General features: G+C 35.8%; 1 protein-coding gene across 2 annotated transcripts in view; it reads right to left on the bottom strand.

The window, feature by feature from the left end:
* The window catches only part of EPHA6 (EPH receptor A6), a 955,335-nt gene that overhangs the window by 264,018 nt on the left and 672,197 nt on the right, over positions 1-19,120 (bottom strand). For both annotated transcript variants that reach the window (XM_030938295.1, XM_030938296.1), the window contains 2 exons: positions 18,847-18,917; positions 15,695-15,820 (listed from right to left, as the gene is read on the bottom strand). In XM_030938295.1, coding sequence (XP_030794155.1) covers positions 15,695-15,820; positions 18,847-18,917 — 197 coding nt within the window. The remainder of the gene's footprint in view (positions 1-15,694; positions 15,821-18,846; positions 18,918-19,120) is intronic.

Genomic DNA, 19,120 nt, shown 5'->3' with positions numbered 1-19,120 from the left:
CAATTAAACCTTTTTTTTTTTTTAAATACCCATTCTCAGGTATTTATAGGAATGTGAGAATGAACTTATACATACCACTCTCATGTTAGAGTGGATTACTGCTCTCATCATTATGATAATTCCCGCCTTAAGGATATGAAATGGCACACAGAACACAGAACTTGAAAAACTTTATCAGTTTGGCATTCTAGGTACATGCTTATGAAGTAGATCCTTAGATTTTTAATCAATTCAAAAAGCTATACTTTTGGGATAGAACTTACAAATTCAAATTCAATACTTATAATCCTCAAATTAGACATGGATAGCAGTAGCCACCAAAAATTAGACAGCACCATTTATCATGTCTGAAAGGGAATATAATGGAGTAACTCTGCTACTTGAGCTCTGCAAGAGTATCTGCTAAAACCACCTAAGTAACATCTAGTTGTGTTGATTAGATTAACAACTCAGTAAATGACTGGCAATTGCAAAATGATTACAAGTTTCAAATATGTTCTAAGTTTAACCATATTGTATTCTGCAGTCAAGAGTTAAACAAAAAACACAGAATTAAAAAAATCAATAGGCCAATAGGAGATAAAGGTAAAGGGAAATGCACTTGTGAAAACATGAGTATATATCATATAACTCTTCAAAATCAAGATTAGTAAACAGTAGAATTTTCAGAAACTTTTAAACGCTTTTTTTTTTTCTTTTTTTTTGCAGGCATGCAGGACAGCAAGCAGAGCAGATAAGATGCTGAATATTTGTCGCTGGTGGTGTTTCTTTTCTTTTGTAAATAATGGAAGGACAGGTGATTGCTTTGGATTTCATTGCACAGAAAATCATGAATAAAGGAAAATCTGACAGTGTTAATGTTCACTTTAGTGGAATAAATGAAAGCTGAATGTCACTTGTCATGGATGCTGTTTTTGATTGGAAAATAACAATAAAAATGCACAACTAAAAAGTAAAATATATTGCATTTAGTCTCCATATACAAAATACATTTTATTTGAAATATAAAATTTATTTCATTTGAATAAGTTATATAAAATATATGATTATATTAGTATATTATATTAAAATATTATACAATGATTATTGTTATATGTTGTATATTATAAAAATAATAATATAAAATATTATACACATATTATAAAAAAGTCACACACTAGGCTGGTACCTTTAGGTAAACCAGATCAGCCTATTTCTCGAGTCATCATTTGTTACTATGTTTAATTTAATTAAAAGCACAACATGTTCTTTAAGCAAAATATTTTGAACACTATGAATTACTCATTGATTTTTAATGTTAAATATTTAAAGTTTATCTAGGAAGAGACATTGGAAACAATTATAGTATTCTTATTTCATGTTGTAAAAATGACATGGAAAAGGCTTACGATTCAAGAGAAGGGGAGAAGTCAGAAATAAATATATAGTAGAAGACTACACTTATATGTGAGGTTTCTCCAGTGCTTACCTCATTTTGTAGATCACTGAAAACGCGGTAGGCCTGGCTTCTGGTTAAGATGTTAGAGCAAACGTATGTTTATTGTGTTTCCAACTCTGAGGACCCTCTAAAAATAGGAAAGCAAAACACCTAGAGTAAATCCTCAAAAACAAAGAAGACAAGAGATGGGACTCCAGTGGATGTGAATTCAGCAAATTTGTGAAGTAACTGAAGTGACTGGGAAATACTGTGGGTGTAGCAGGGCATAAAAATGGAACAAAAGAGATTGCCTTTGTTGACAGGAGAGAAATTAATGTGGAGGAAACATACCTGGACTCCAGGCTTAGAGGTACCCATTGTAGCAAAGGGTGGGAGTAAAACATGGGCTCCATATAGGTAAAGGGTATAGTTTGAAAGTTTTACAAGGAAGAGTTAATCACTAATGCCCATGGAATATCAAAAGAGTATTTTTAAGGAAAAAATGAATATTCCAAGGTAAAATAAAAGCCACATATTGGCATTTGAAGATCTCTAATAAAACAGTCTCCTTATCACCCAAACTGAGGCCCACAATAGACATGCCTACGTTCTGACACAGAGCCTCCACTCAGATAGAGCTTTACCTGTAAATATAAATGCAAAGCCAAGAATCACCAGACGTGTGAGAAGAGTTCCCAGTACAAAAGTGAGAGGCATGAATAATCAGAGAGAATCAAGAAAACTAGAAGAAACAATAATGGTGTCTTACAAGATATGCTTCATGGATCAAGAAGGATCTGGATGCTAAGAGAAATCATCCAAAAATTGGAGAGATTTCTGAAAATTAAAATGATAGCAGAAAAAATACTCAAAAGAAGTATCGGAAGGTACATAGACATAGTTGAAGAAGTCTGATAGAAAAATAGCATGAATCTGCACCTACAAAGACAAACCACAGGTAAAATATGTGAGTTTAATTCTTCAGAAGGTGAAGGCTCAGTCTAAGGGTTGGATAAGGCTGAAGGCTCAATCTGAGGGTTGACTAATAGAAATTTCAGAGAGAATAAAGAGAACACAGGTGTAGTGTTTAAAGAGCTGAGGGCACAGCAGTGAACTAGAAAGAGAAAGGGGAAGACAGACAATAGGAAAAACAAAACCCATGTACATGTCAGTTAGTAATAATTACTATGGACAAAAGGCAGGGCAAGAGAGAAGGAGAGTATGGAATGGGAATTGCTAGTTTATGAAGGACCTGAAAGGTCTCTGATGAATTTGCATTGTCATAGAGGTTGGAGGAAGTGAGGGAGTGGGGACGGAGCCATGATGTTACCGGAGCTAAGAGCTTCCCAGTTAGACAGAATGTCAGGTGCAAAGGTTTTGAGATAGGAGTGCATGTGGCAAGTTGAGAAACAATGACACCATTGTTGTCAGAGCAATGAGTGAAGGGAAGGTTGGGGGAGATGCAATTGAAGAGGCAGCTAAGTAGGTGGCCAGGCTCTTACTTTGACTGGAACAGATCATGATTGGCAGTTTTGATCACAGAAGGACACAATCTGGTTTACATTTCCAAGGGATCTTCCCGTTCTAGGGTTCCATGTTAGGAGAACATACCATGGAGTGGTGGAAGAAGGGAGGCTAGGAGAGGTGTTGGTGGATTGGCCAGGGTGGCTGCTGCAAAGGGGTAAAACGAGCTTGGATCCTGGGATATATTTGAAGGCAGAGCTGACAGGGTTTGATGATAAACTGACATGCCACACAGAACATGCAAATCATGCTTCAAATGAGGGAAATTTGTAATCCTATCCTAAATACTGATTTCATGACAATAATCAATATTCACATTACTGTTGGTTCTGCTGAGGCAGTTGGTTTTTTTTGGTGCATCAATGCACTTAGGTAATGGTAATTCACTTTCAGCCTACAAATCACAGAGGCTCAATCAGCAGCCAGAACACAGTCTATATACATCACAGAGTTGGAAAGTGACTTCAGACAGAAAGACTGACAGATGGCCAGAATGAAAGCAAGGACCAGAGATAAATTCACCTAAGATAGGTGGAGATGGTTTCAGAAGCATCAATTGTACAAGTGCCAGAAGAAGATATTCTTATAGAAGTATGGCTTCATCAATATAAAGGGTTATTTGAAATGAAGTTGTGGTTAATAAAAGCATGAGCTATAACATCAGATTACTCTGGCTTTACTATTACAAGCTGGTTCACTTTGACCAAATAATTTAATCTCTTTAAATCTTAGCTTTCGTGTCCATAAAATGGACATATGTGATCCTTGTGATTTATAGGGTTGTGATGATAAAAGGAATAATGATGCATGTAAAGTTCATCCCAGGCAGATGAACATTTAATAATTCTTGACTACTATTAATGCTAAAGACAGGCTTTTTTTTTTCCTGATAGGCTGAAGCAAGGAGGAAACCATGGACAAATATTTTGGCAGGAAGAGAATATCAAGAGGTTTCCATGTGAACAAGGAACTGCATTAGACCACTTGGAAAGTCCATGTGCTTCACGCTTCAATCAATCCTCACAAAACAAACTTTCCCATCCTGTGAATTCATTTCCTCCATCATGAAAGCAATAAGTGAGAAGCTATAAAATCACAATTGCCTGCCTCGCTGCTGTGTCCATCTTTCAAAAAGTCAACAGAGCTGTTATTTTGACTTAGTTCTTAATGAAGACTGATGAAATGCAAGGGGTGGGGAAACTTGGGAAAAAACTGACCATTTTCACTTTAAGATACTTACAGTTCAGGGAAAAAGTACTGGCCATAACTGTAGATATTAAACTTCAGAGTGGCAGTTAAAATGCACATGGATTGGGTACAATATCTTGATCAGAGATTCTACAAAGAGTGAGAGATAGGCATCTACAAAATACAGAATTCCAATAATGCAAAAACAATTGTCCCAATGAAGAAAAAAATTAGAGAGTATACTAAATGATTGCTGCACAGAGAGCACTAAGCTCTTATGATAAGGGCACACAGCTAAATTGCAAGGCAGAAAAAATCACAGACATTACTGAGAAGGACAATAATTGTACCAGCTGATGTAATTGAGACGGAAAAAGACATGGACGGGTTAAGAAATTTTATGTACAGAAACAGAATGAAATTTAATAGGAATATTTATGAAATGGGAATACGAAAAGAATATGTTTGTATAGACATGTAAAGCATATATATTATATATTGCATATCATATATTCTCTATATACTAGAATTTGTGTAGATATGTAAAGAACATATATCATATATTCTAGTCTATATTTCTAGAATATACATTCTTTACATATCTATACAAATTTATATAGGTATTACATATCTAGATCATTTTAACATATCTGTATCTATTCATATTTTTAAATATGAATATGATATAGATGGTTCATAATCATATATATGATTTACATAGATATACAGTGTAGACCTATAAAAATATAATATTGCGCTCAAAAGTAATAAAGTCAATTGACAAGTATAGAAATAGTCCTGGCTTAACAGAAACTCCTCTGAGAAAGACTGCTGAGGATAAGCTGCTAGTAAGCTCTCCCTATGCCAACAGTGCATGGCAGTTGTTCAAAAAGCAAATGCAAACTCAGGATGCATTAATTGAGGCACAGCAGGAAAGGTGCTATCCCTGTGTTCTCACATTGATTAGAAAACATTTGGAGTATTGGGTTCAATTCTGGAAAAGACTTAGAGAAAAACTCTAGATCTCCAGAGGAAGGTGGCCCGAATGATGACATATCTAGACATCATGCCGGATGGAAATGGTTGAAAGATTCCGACAATTTAGGCTGAACGAAGAAGATTTATGAGGTTTACATGTTGTTCTTTAAATATTTGAAGAGTAATGGTGTGGTGTGGAAGTAGGATTAGGTTTACTTTGTATAAGCTCAATTTTGCAGAACGAGTACCCGTAGGCAGTGTTGTAAGATCATGTACCAAGTTATAACGAAGCATATTTTTGTTTTTTTACTAATATCCTGGATTTATTGGAACTGTTCCTAAGGGAATGGGCTATCTTGGAGGCAATGAACTCTTTCATTGGTGGTGTTCTGATAAATGCTAGATGGTCAGATAGAATCTACTTTATCTCATTTGCTTTTCACAACAATCATGAAGAAGCAAAGGTATTTTACTTTTATTTCACAGATAGGGAAATTATAGCTCACAAAGGTAAATTGGCTAGTTCTTGTTCTCAAAATTTAAACTGAATTTTCTCCCCCGGTGGATGAGACGTTTGAAGAACAAATATAAAATGACTTCAAATTTTAGGGACAAGATCAGGAAAAGATGAGACAGGTTAGAAAGTGTCACTTACTGTGAGGAAAGGTTACGAGATTCTAAGCAGAGATGGATTAACTGGTTATCAAAGGTGGAAATAACTTTTGGGGAAGAAACCCTCCCTATTTATGATATAAATATTATTTCCTGATAAGATTAAGGTACTTTTCCATTGTAATCAGGGAACAGCGGATACACAAGTTACATTGATGTTAATACAAGTTGTGATAAAATGTCAACTACTTGGTTTTAAGAAAAGGTGCTAACATCTGTCGGAAGAACCTACTACAAAGATAACCCTTGATAGGTACATCCTGGCCTAAGCAATCAGGCTTCAATTGCATATTGAACAGTTTGATTTTTAGCATTCATATTAATTTTTTGATACATTTCTTATAGTCTTAACAGCAATCACATCAGCATATTATCTGAAAAGTAACTGAAACTGTACCATCTTTATAAGTTTTACTCAGGGAGACTTATTGCTCCTCTCTCTGTTTCCCTGTGGCTACACCACTCTCTAGACATGTGGTAACCATGAGATACTTTGCTTTAGCTCTTGGCCTAAACTCAGTTCTAAGTTCAGACAGAGCTCTCCAAGTAAGTCAAACCTAGCAGGCATATCCTTTATGAATTTACAATTTTTATTCTTTCATTCAAAATTCACTCATACAGACACTTGGATAACAGTGAGTAAATATTTCATCAGGTAATATCTTGCTTTCTTCCTGATCCAGCACGCGCACACACACACACACTGGACTAAATTGTGTCCCACCAAAATTTATACATTGATGCCCTAACTCTCTATGTGACAAAATCTGGACATATGGTCTTTGGGAGGAAATTAAGGCTAAATGAGGTTTTCAGAGCTGGGCCTTAATCTGATAAAGACTGTGATCTTATAAGAAAAGGAAGATATATCTCTTCTTCTCTGCCATGTGAGGACAAAGCAAGAAGGCTGATCTCTGTGACACAGAAGAGAGCTTCTCCAGAACCTGACCGTGTAGGCACCCATGTCAAACTCCAGTGTCCAGAACTGTGAGAAAATAAATTTGTGCCTTTTAAGCCACCCAATCTGTGATATTTTGTTATGACAGCAAAGCTGACTAATACACACACACACACACACACACATTTACATGTATGTATACATGCACACACACATACAGATCCATACTCTGTTTTACTTTTCTTTGCCCAATAAAAGTAAAACATCTTTCCTCTTTTCTTTAATCACTTTACACTTTGTCATTAAAAAGTCATCAAACTAAAAAGTCACTAACCATTACTCATAGCCAAAAAGCAGGGCTAGAGTTGCATTCACATTAAACAACAACAACAACAACAACAACAACAAAAACAAAAAGAAACAAAAGCAAAAACAGGGAAAAGCTTATGTTTTGAAGAGAAATTGGATATAATAAAGATCCAGTGTCATCAAACTCTAAATACTTGAAAATGGCCTAAATTCCTCTTAATCTCCACACCATTTATTCTACCACTGCTAATGTTCTTTCCATCTAGACTACATTTTCTACAGCTTGACATTCCTTATCTTCAACAGTATATTTAAATGCCTAATTCAGTCTTTCTAATGCAATCTGATCTCCCAGTATATGGTGAGCTTTACATTCTTTGAACAATTTATATGTATGTTTTCTTCACTTACTATCTATCTTGTGCTTTCTTTCCTCCTTTCTACTTCTTTCCACCTTATATATTATACTTTCCTTAGCTTCCTGCTTACTGCAAGATGCTCCATTATTCACGTGTTGTTTGTTTGTTTTGGTTTTTTGAGACTGAGTCTTGCTCTGTCACCCAGGCTATCAGGCTAGAGTGCAGTGGCACTATCTCAGCTCACTGCAATCTCTGTCTCCCTGGTTCTAGAGATTCTCCTGCCTCAGCCTTCTGATTAGCTGAGATCACAGGTGCCCACCACCACACCTGGCTAATTTTTATATTTTTAGTAGAGATGGGGTTTTACCATGTTGACCAGGCTGGTCTCAAACTCCTGACTTCAAGTGATCTGCCCAGCTTGGCCTCCCAAACTGCTGGGATTACAGGCGTGAGCCACCATGCCTGGCCCATTATTCACTTTTGTAAGCCTTTTATTTAACCCAAGGCTGATTAACTAACAGTGTTAAGAAAACATTAATATCATTCATTAGGGGTACAAAGCAAAAATAGTGTTAGACACAAAATAGTAAATATATTCATAATTTGTTATTCACATTAAGCTTGAAAAAATAATGATTCACTTAAAAAAAACTATAATCCATGTGGTAGATTGTAAAAAAAAAATGGTCATGAATTCCTCCCTATCCTATATGTATGCCCCTTTGCAATGTAATTTTGCTGTTTCTATTAAGCGGTAAAATCTATTTTTCTACCTTGTTAAATCTGGTCTGGCTTTGTGACTTGCTTTGATCAACTGAATGTGTCAGAATTAAGTTTAGAGACAAGACCTCCAGTGGCCTTACAACTCTTGCTCTCTGCTTGAAACACTGCCTACAGACGCATGGTGGCTGCAGGATTAATGACAGCCCTACGGCCTACTCAAACATCTCACAGGACCGACATTATGTGTCCTTAGGGGTGTGAGGCAAGTAGGCCTGGGGATGACTGGGTCTCTGTGACAATGAGACCTAAAAACCCTGGATACCCTATACACAAGTCCATCTCAGCACAGATTCAACTCTCATAAGCCTTAAAAAAAGCATACCATTACAAGAAGAGACTAAACTCCCTTTATGAAAGAAACACCTAATAATTGACCTGCACTGAACACAGGTATAAGAAAGTGGGAGGAACATCCTAAACTCCGAGAATGATCTCCAGACAGAGACCCTCCTGGTCAGTTGATCATCTGACCCCCCAACTGTACCTGACCCATGCCACTGGCCTGCTCCCCACCATCCATCTCACAAGAGCACTGCCAGAACAAACAGCTTGAGCATCAGAGAGTATCTAAGACTCATCTTTGATATCTTTGATGTGAATTGGACTGAAGGGGAGAAATCACTCCCGGGAATGCTGGCTAATTAGGATCACCTTAGAGCTTCAAACATAATGAAACAATACTATATGTAGTAGGAAAACTTTTAAGATGACCTGCAATGATCCCTGCATCCTGGTATTCCTGTTGTTGTGTGATCCCTTCCCTTCAGTGTGGGGTCTAGCATCATATTTATAGTCAATAGAATGTGCAAAGATAAATTGCTGTCATTTCCATGATTAGGTTATAAAACACTTGACTTCTGTCTTACTAGCAGACTCTCTTGTTGGCTTTGATGAAGCAAGCTGCCACATTGGAGAAGCCCACATGGTAAGAATCTGAGAGTGTTCTCCAGCCAGCAGCAGTGAAGAATTAAGACTGTTTGCTCAACAACCCTCAAAGGACTGTATCCTGACAGCAGCTATATAAATAAGTTTGGATGTGGATCCTTGCCCAGCTGAGCCTTCAGGTGAGACCGCAGTCCCAGCTGACACCATGATTGCAACCTTGTGAGCAACTGTACAGGAGCTAAGCCATTCCTGAATCCTGAGCCACTGAAACTGTGAGATAATAATGTTCTTGTTTTAAGTTTTTGGGTAATTTGTTATGCAGCAAAAGATAACTAACATACTCTAGCAATATAAGGGTTAAAAGTTGTTGCTGTTGATATGTGGGTCTTGCTCATCTGTTGATTTTTAGCCATAAGCGAGAACATCATTCTAAGATGTACCCAGTCTTGCTTATATCCTTGGAGAACTCTTTTGAAAACAGGGATCAAATTTCCTTCATTTCACCTAATATTTTAGTAATACACAAACTAGAAAGAAAACATAAAAAGTATTTGAAAAATAACTTCTGCGTAAGTTAAACATCTCTTCAAAATTACTTCCCCTGTTACATAAACTCAATTCAAAATAAAATATCAATGTAACATTTTCTGTATAAGTCTGTATTTTACTATATAAATGCAAAGACATATAATAAATTTTATAATTTTGGTCTATCAGGTAAATTGTTAATATACAGTAACGTAACGATTGTAATTTCCAAATATCCTGAATGAATTTGCTTTTCTGTCTTATTTTTTATTTGCATATATTATGCATTTGATTTTATATTAATTGTCATACTACTTCATTAAGATTTTTTTGGCAACCAGATAAACATAGTCATGTAAAATCATTACTTAGAATAATTCAATATCCTGTTGTCATTCATTTATTTACCCATTATTTATCTTTTAAATAGTTTAAGAATGCTATTTATTAAACTAGCAATTATCAAACAATGACTATGATGAGGCAACTTGCAAGTTTGGGAAATCTGTATGTAAGATAGAAAATGGGTACTAAATGATTCAAAATAAGATGTAGAGTGTTGAAAGCACATAAACAGTCCTGAAATTAACACAAATTAATTGAAAGTCTATTAAATTGATATACAGTCCTATTCCTGACAGTAAATCTACTAATTTCTTAGATGTACCAAGAATAAATTGATAGACTACTGTAGAACAGTTTTACATTAAGATATTTAAATAATTTTTCCTTTGCTTCTCATCTTATGACTTGTTGAGTTTTTTTTAGCAAACAATAAACACATACCTAACAAATATAATGTCCTAAATATAAAAAAATAAGTTTTGAGTTTCTTTAATTAAAAAGAAAAAGAGTTTGTTGACATGGATATAACTCAATGTACTAAGAAGAATAAAATTTCATTTCAATTACCACTTTTCAACTAACTCTGAAAAACATAAATATTATTCTAGTTACCTAAGGCATTGACTGTTGAATTCTGCATGGGCAGATATTCATATCACAAAGTATATTGAGGGTTGGGCAGTAAGTGTTATTCATTTCAGCAGTCAAAACTGAATGTAAAAACTGTATTTATTTTTTAATCTAATAGTCATTTCTAATCCTTTTATTAATCTTGTAAGGTAGCAGTTATTATTATGAATCTACTTGATACGTGGAGCAACGCAAATCTCTGAAAGATACCTAAATTGCTAAAGTTTACAGAATGAGCTAGTAGCAAAGCTATGACTCAAATCTGAGTCTGTCTTGCTTCAGTCTTTGCTTTTTTATTCATATCATAACATAGATGGAGAATAGGTAAAGCTGATCTTTCATTACATCATTTGATTTAGAAAGCTATGAAAGTATTGAGTAAAAGTCATAAAGACCTTGCCAAAATCTGTTGTTGATCTTATTCTCAGTGTACTAAACATGCAAAGTTTTCAAGAATACACAAGAAAATTAATCTGACTTCTACCATAAATCCTTTAAGTTGATGGACAAGACTCAACTTCATTTCTAAGGAGGTCATCTCATCTAAATATAGAGAAAATGAGTCATAAACACAAGGTTTTAAAAAATGTATACAAAGAGAATTGTGAAACCACATCTGGAATATTGCCTACATTTGTCATTGTCATGTTACAAGAATGTATAACACAACTGTAAAAGAGAAACAAAATTACAGTTTCTTTAAGACAACTAAAAAATAATATATTCTGGAGTAGAAAAAAGAGGCCTGCTGTGTTGAGAGTGGCAGGGGAATTAGAAGAGGCACACGAAGTGAACATTATGCCTTGTATAGCATCAAAGGGAAATGTGACTTCAAACCAGATGGAATAACAGAACTGAAATATTAGGCTTGACACTCACTTTTATATCCTTTTTGTTGTCCTTTTGACTTTCTTTTACCTGCAGATAACTGCGGAGAAACCAACAGTTAAAACTTCCTGGACTATTCTAGGAAGAGAAAAAAATTGGTGACACTAAGCCAGAAGAGAAGGCTGATAGTGGAGGCCATAATGAGTTTTGTATAGATAAAGGGATAGAATATGAATGACAGGAAGATATTATGTATTTCCATTGAGACTAGGGAAAGAGGGAAGGTCAAATTTAAGAAGGGTGCCCTATGGGCTTAGAGACACAAGATTGATTTTTTCAATGGAATAATGTTTCAAAATTACACTCTGTCAGGCAAGTTGTTCTCATACTGGTTGAGGTTCAGTAGTGCACTGAAAGACGGACAGTTTTCAACGACCTTTTTCAGACCATGATTAAAATTGTTTACCAGTTTTCTCATATCTTGCAAGATATGTATAAAATAATGATTCTCCCCTAATCTGACTTGGCTGTTTTAGCCTGGGAGTTTCTGTTTTACAGTCCTTTGTCCACAGAATTTCATTTTATAATGCAAAAAAAGTCAAAGGAGACAGATGATCTTGATAGTTTCCTATGCAACAGAGCTGCTCACTTTATTTAAATGGAAATGTGCATTTTCATGGAAATTCAGGCCAATATTGATGAACAAAGATAAGCTGCCACTATTAAATAGAACAGTGATACACACACATACAAAAGTGCCCTAGAAAACTTATAAAAAAGTGAAATTTATAGGGAAAGATGGAGAATGTTAATAATATATGTACAGAAAAATTAAATTTTTATGGTTCAGTTGCACAGTATTTTGATGGTTACTAGTCGAAAATCTCAGGACAAAGATTGAGGAAGACAGCCTTAATACATATATCTCGAGGAGCATAGTGATTTAATATGAAAAGATTAAGTGGCACATTATCTTTTACAAGTAAATATTAGCCATCTAACAAACATTGTTCAGTGAATGTGTTAAGAAATATCACGGGTCAGGTGTGATGTTATGCTTTTTGTGAAAATGTTAATGTGGGTGTTTTACATTTATTTTTGATAACTCATTTAAGAAAGATTTAATGATTGTATATTGTGCTTTTCCAACTAGACATCTGAAAATTAATCTTAACTGTTGCTTTGCATGCATGTCTTGCATCTATAAGAGATGGAGGTCTCGAATATTTTTCCTTGGCAATGAACTGTGAATTTAAGTACTCCTTGCCATTCCTACCGTCAATGCCTTAATTCTGCCTGAATATCCTTCACTTGACAATTGTCACAACCTGATACCTGGCCTCTCTCATCTTCTCCACCCCACTTCACCTCTGTCCAGCATCTAGACTACCACTTAAGTCACTTAATTTACATTTCCAAGGGGACTACTTAAAGGACAAAGATGAAGAAGAAATAGAGTCTGAGAAGAAACAGTCAATAGCTGGGGAAAGAAAATAAACGTTACAAGACAATCTAAGAAAGTATTTATAGTTACAGATTGGGAAAGTAACCAGAGGTACACAGATACTACATAACAACTGGTTCTTCTTCAATTTGAGAAATGTTTTGTCCACACTGCTGCTATGGAAAACATGCACACTTCACACATTCACAAAAATAAAGTTTTAGAAACATGACTGCTATGGTTTGAATGTGTCCCCTCAAGTGCACACATTGGAAATGTAATCCTTAATACAACTGTGTTTAGAGGTGGGACCTAAAGAGGTAATTAGATCATGAGGGCTGAGCCCTCATGACTGGATTAATGCAGCAGGCTCGTTATAAAAGGTGGAGATCAGCCCCCTTTTTCTCTCCCTCACCCATGTGATGCCTTCCACCACGTTATGATGCAGCAGGAAGACCCTCCCCAGATGTGGCCCCTCAATCTTGACTTAGCCGCCAGAACCTTGAGCCAAAAAACTCTGTTCATTATAAATTACCTAGGCATTCTATGAGGGCAGCATAAAAGGACTATAACAATGATCTAAAGGAATAAATTGACAGAGCAGTACTGGCCAGGGGCACAAAGAGGCAAGTTAGGTTTTAACACCTTTTCATCATTTTTCTGGATATGGACAGTAAAAGGACTCTTAGCATATTGTTTGAAAGCTGAAACAATCAACGATGAATACAGATTTAAACAGAGACCCCAATCTATAGGAATAACTACATGGTTTAGAGAGTCTGTTTTTGTCAAATGAGATAAACCCCATTATTAGAGTTCAGGGACAGCAGGTGGAATAATGAAATTAAAATAATCTCTTTAGTAGTTAAGTTTTGCTTTTGCAGTAACCATTATACTTTCTTAAGAGGAAAATTTACATTTTAGTTGAAAAAAATCCAAAAATAAAAGAAACATTTAATTTATTCATATTGTTTATACTTCAGATACTTGATTTTATCTCTCACCATTATGATTTCACACACTGGCATTTTGTTATGTTGTAGCACAAAGGGCTAAAACAGAAAATGCTTCTCCTGTGTCTACGTGAGTACTGAACAAGACAGCATAAAAAGACATATCAGTTTTTCTCAGGTGCAAGAAGAAGAAAGCCAAACATTGTGTGCAATGGTGATTACTCAACCTCCTCTCTTCTCTATCCCTTTGCTGTCTTAAAACAAACTCCAAAGCTAAATAAATATAATTCAATCACTCTTCTCAATTATGCTTGCTGATGTGCTCTTTGTTCAGTGGAAGAAGATAGAGAATCTGGTTCCATTTCAGGTCCTTAATCTTTCTGGTATGGCAGCTTCTTTGGCTGAGAACATAAAGATTATGAACATAAAGGCCCTTGTGGCAGCTTTCAGAGGGAGACCCAGCCGTGCAGGAGATGAGGTGATCTATGGTACATAGGGAATGGAGTGAAATCAGGAAGAACTCTGTGCAAATGTGCCTGAAATTCTTGAGGTAGTTCTACTTCTCTGTGTAACAGGATTAGCTTCGTGAGTATGTGACTTGTGCAGTCACATAGAGTCTTGAGTTTAGGTATGCCCTATAGTTGGTTTAGTTCTCTGTTGTCACCTTCTTGAAATTCCTAATACATTTTTAACAAGAGACTCTATGTTTCAGGGTATACTGGGTCCTGCAAATTATGTAGTTTGTCCTTCTGGGGGGAAAAGGACTTTGAAAGAAACAGAGGATCATCAGCTGCTTTCTTTTGGCCTTTGTAAAGAGATGACACCTGGCTGGAACGGCCATGCTTGCATCTGTTCTGCTGTTTCCAAAGGATTAAACAAATCTCCAGCATCTAGAGGAGACCTATGTTCCCATCAAGATCCAATCTCCCTTGTCTAGTTTAGGAAAACAGCCCCCCTGCATAAATATATGCATTTTAGCTGCATACATGGCAGCCGTCAGCAATTCCATTTCCAAATTCTCTAGCACTTAAATGTGTCCATGTTATTGTTATTTGGACCACTGAGATGTGAATACTGTGGAAGTTTCAGGTTATTGCCTTAAAAGCAAAACCAGAGAGACCGAACTATTTCCTTTTCCTTCTCACAGGCAGGAAGGCAGATGTACTGATGACCCAGCTTTGGTCATTTGGAGGAGAAGGGCAAGCTAGGGGAAGGCAGAGCCAAGAACAGAAGGAACTTGGGCCTTGCAAGTCCCCCTGAATGAGAGCTCCGCAGCCAGCATGGACTATGCACCTTGGGTCAAGCATCTGAAAGAGGAATAAATCTGTATTCTGGAGTCTCTTTGTTACATCAGCTTAGACTCTGCCCTTACTAATGTACAGCATAAATTCCTGTGTGGTGATTTACAAGAAATTTATATTTATTCAGAATAGTTAAATAATAAAGTGTTCTAAGTATTGGAAAATTCTACATAGGAAAAAACACTAAAATTTGCATTAAAATGACATAAAACTACACTGAACCAAATTTTATCTTTGGTGATTCTCAGAACTTTTCTGTGTCTTGCAGAGGCTATGGTCATCATTTTAAATACTATTATAATTATAGTATATGTCTATAGATGTTGGCGCTCGAGTAAATCTATAACCTTATGACAAACTCCTAAAAACTCTAGTTTCATTGTAATTTATCTCCACTATAAAAAAAAGGCCATAGAATGTTAAAAGTAACTTTTGTGAATGTTCTCAGTATTTGGAAACAAACGGACATTCAGTATACTTAAAAACAAAACAAAACAAAACAAAACAAAAACCATATACAAGATCACTTTACTTCTCACTTGTTAAAACTTTTCAATGACCAAAACTGCCAAGATATAAGATAGTATGTTGATAAACCAGTTACAAAGAAATTAAGGAATCTTTTGTTCAAAAGCATAGATTTGACATTTACCTGCCCCAATGACTCTCTCAATGCGAATTCTTGAGGGATCAATCTCCTTTGCAAATTCATGAACTGCTAGGGATGGGTCTTCGTATGTATCTGGATCGATGTAAGTTTTAATTCCTGGGAAGCGCACTGCAACAACAACAACAAAATGATTGATTTAGTTTGAGTATCTCTGTAGTCTACATCTTGTGAACATTTAAAACGGGGAATGACATACTGAAGTAGTCAGTCTTATTAATGACTTAAAGTCTCTCTTTTCTTCCTGTCCCACCCTCTGCCCATATGAAAGCTTTGACAAGGGTCAAACATTTATTTACCTCACTGTTAATGTAGAATGACCTGGTGGATTCCTAGAAACTGAGCTGACAGATTCCAGAAAACACATGTCTCATATTTCTGTAAAATGTTTAATCAGCTCACTCATTCACTAAACTTCCAAAACAGTCCACATCAGCTCTCGCTTGGGGAATGGGAAAAATGAGGCATAAGCCTCCCTCCAAAACAAGGAAGCCCATTAGGGTCCCTCCTGTACCTTTTGTACTCTACGGCATTAGGTTTCATGAACTCATACCCTAGTCCTGTGGTCTCCCTTTTCCAGAAAACCTCAAGCAGTAAAGAACTGACTCCATGGCATAGAAACAAGAAAGGCCAGTAGGGATAATGGCCGTTTTCTGTATTTACATAGTGGTTTCCATGGACTGACTGCACATAGCGCTGAAAAGGATCAGCTTGTCTATTCTGGTGGGAAGGATGGAAATCAAAGGCCAAAATCTGGTCATTGGTTGTACATCCGTTGAGCTTCATTGGTGGGGATGGAGTACTCACAGCCTACAGGCAGTTAGGATGATGAGAAAGGATGGCTAGAAAACATGAATGTGTGGTTGTATATCCATTTGAAAGTATCCAAAGAAGTCATAGACTGCCTCTGCCCATGAATATCCCTCTGTTTTGCTCACTTATTTATTTCTCTTCTTTTATTAGAGAAATGGCAGTCTTGCTATGTTGTCCAGGCTGGCCTTGAATTCTTGAGCTCAAGTGATCCTCCTGCCTAAGCCTCCTGAGTAGCTGGGACTACAGACACAAGCCACCAAGCTGGCTCATTAATTTCCATTTTCCGTTTTAGATCTCTAGACAGGAGGTCATTTCTTATATATCTTTCTATCTTTCCAACTATCTTTGGTATGGTTTTTACAGGCAATAATCACACAGAGAGCCTTTATTGAATACAAACTAGTAGAGATTAAAAGACCAATGTGAAATTTGTGGCAGAGTGGATAGTATTTTGGTTTTGTTACTTCTTAGATTTTGAAAGCCATATAATACCCAGCATTAACTGTTTTTTGACTCTCCTTGCAAAACAAACAGACAAAAAAATCAAAAGCAACAAACAAAAGGTAATAAAGTTTAGAGGAGGTATTGAAATGCCCAATATTAGCAGCAATTGGCTTCCTCAGTCCTTCTACGCCCATTGCCTTCATTTATACATTTGGTCTTCTGTCTTCTTAGTGCTACATATGGACCATGAGAAAATTAATATTTCTCAAAGTAGCACCAGAAAAGCGTATTTCCAGGTATCCCCAGACCTGACACTAATTTTAACATGTCATGCTTTTCTTGACTTCTCAAAGTATACATTGGAGAAAAGGACAACAGATAGTCTCTACCTCTATTTTACATTCCATATATTTTTATAACAACTTAGTAGAATTTGTGATTTCAGACTGAGTTCTATAACCTGAAACCTAGTAGCCACTACTAATTATTAGTGGTTTCTAATCAGATATGTAGTCGTGTTGATAATATTATGTTAGACACAGATAACAAGCATCATTTAGTAACTCATATGTGGTTTTAACTATTAAACTATTCAATTATTTAAGGTGGTACACATTTCTATAGAATAAAAGCAGTAAATATCACTTTTTTCATATAAACATGATATGTGTAGTAAAGAGGAAAATAAACAACCAAACTGAATTCCAGTTTTGAATACCTGGTTACTAATTTAACTTATCAACGTCTTCCTAAACATCAGTTGGTTAACTTTCTTCTACCTCCTTGGCTGTCTTGAGTTATTTTCGTCGCTTTGTGCTGGGCCCATCTGGTTTGGTTTATGCTAACTTGACTCTTGGAAAACAGATAATAAATGCCTCAGGAACACCTTTTCCCTCTGCATATCAGTACTAAATGCCCTGTAGTGAATCTTAAGGTTGCCCGGAGTAAGTCATCAGCCCAGGTGTCTGCATCCAGGTTTCTGCAATCTGTTTATAGCCTTTCCGGGTTATCCCATGCCAGATATCAGTTCCCTCAGCTCTGCCAGTGCAGTAAGACTCAAACTTACTATATAAACATTCCTCACTTAAATCCTTTCCCTTTCCTGGAGGGTGGTATAGATTGAAATGTCCTTTATTATCTTTTGCTCAATTTGAAATAAAAGATAAATTAAAACAGTTAAGTTGTTTTGCATATTATCTCTACACTGTGGTTAATTAGAGAACATCCCTTTCTTGTTAATCCAGTGTCTCACAATAGAAAAACTGTCTTGCAGAGGTAGTTTGCAATTTGGAGGTGGAGGTGGAGGTGGATGTTGAGGAGGAGAAATTGTCAATTATCAAACCAACTATAGTGGTAATTATAGGCTGCTTGGGAATAGATCTCTCAAATGAATATAACCTTGTAGTCAGCCCAAGGATTTCATACATATTCTAAGAGTTAAAGAGCTGATATTCTTTTTTAATATTAATGAATTGTAAATTGATTTGTTATATATCTAAAAGACAGTCCCTACAAGAAGGAATAAAGATTCCCTAATATTTATTTCTATGTCTAATGCTCCACTAGATAAAAACCAACTCCTATTTTGGAGCCATTGTGAGTGGCAAATAATTTGATAAAATCAGTCAACTATTATTTTTAGCAAATTCAGTCTGTTGTGTTTTCCAGCAAGCAGAATTGGGAACAAGGTAATGTTATTTAATGAGAAGCAGGTGCAACTTTCACCAACAAACCTGGAAACCAGATGAAAATTCTGAATGCTGAAAGGTTGGAAGAGATTTTTTTTCTTTTGTTTCTCAACTCAATAGATACAGTTTGAATGAACTCCTGAAGTGCTGGAACAGTACAAAATAATGAAAGAAAGTCACTGCACTACTTACAATGCCCATTCTGTAAGTGGTTTCTTCTCTTCTCTTCTGACTTCATCTTGGCTTTTATGTACCATTGACATCTTTTAAAAAAATAAAAAGAAACTTGTTTTAAGAAGTATGCTGGATACAAAGCAAAACCAATTAAAATACATATAATCTATGAACAAAGTTCTTGTCATAAAGACCACTTTTAAAATATCTTTATAATGTGAAAATATTCTATATAAGGATTTTTATGTACATTGAAACTAGTCCTAGAATAAAATACTGTCAAGTAGATGGA

The sequence above is a fragment of the Rhinopithecus roxellana genome, chromosome 1, assembly GCF_007565055.1.
Source record: "Rhinopithecus roxellana isolate Shanxi Qingling chromosome 1, ASM756505v1, whole genome shotgun sequence".
NCBI classification, from domain to species: domain Eukaryota; kingdom Metazoa; phylum Chordata; class Mammalia; order Primates; family Cercopithecidae; genus Rhinopithecus; species Rhinopithecus roxellana.
The sequence above is the reverse complement of the archived record's forward strand: the minus strand, read 5'-3'. Positions and strand labels throughout refer to the sequence as shown.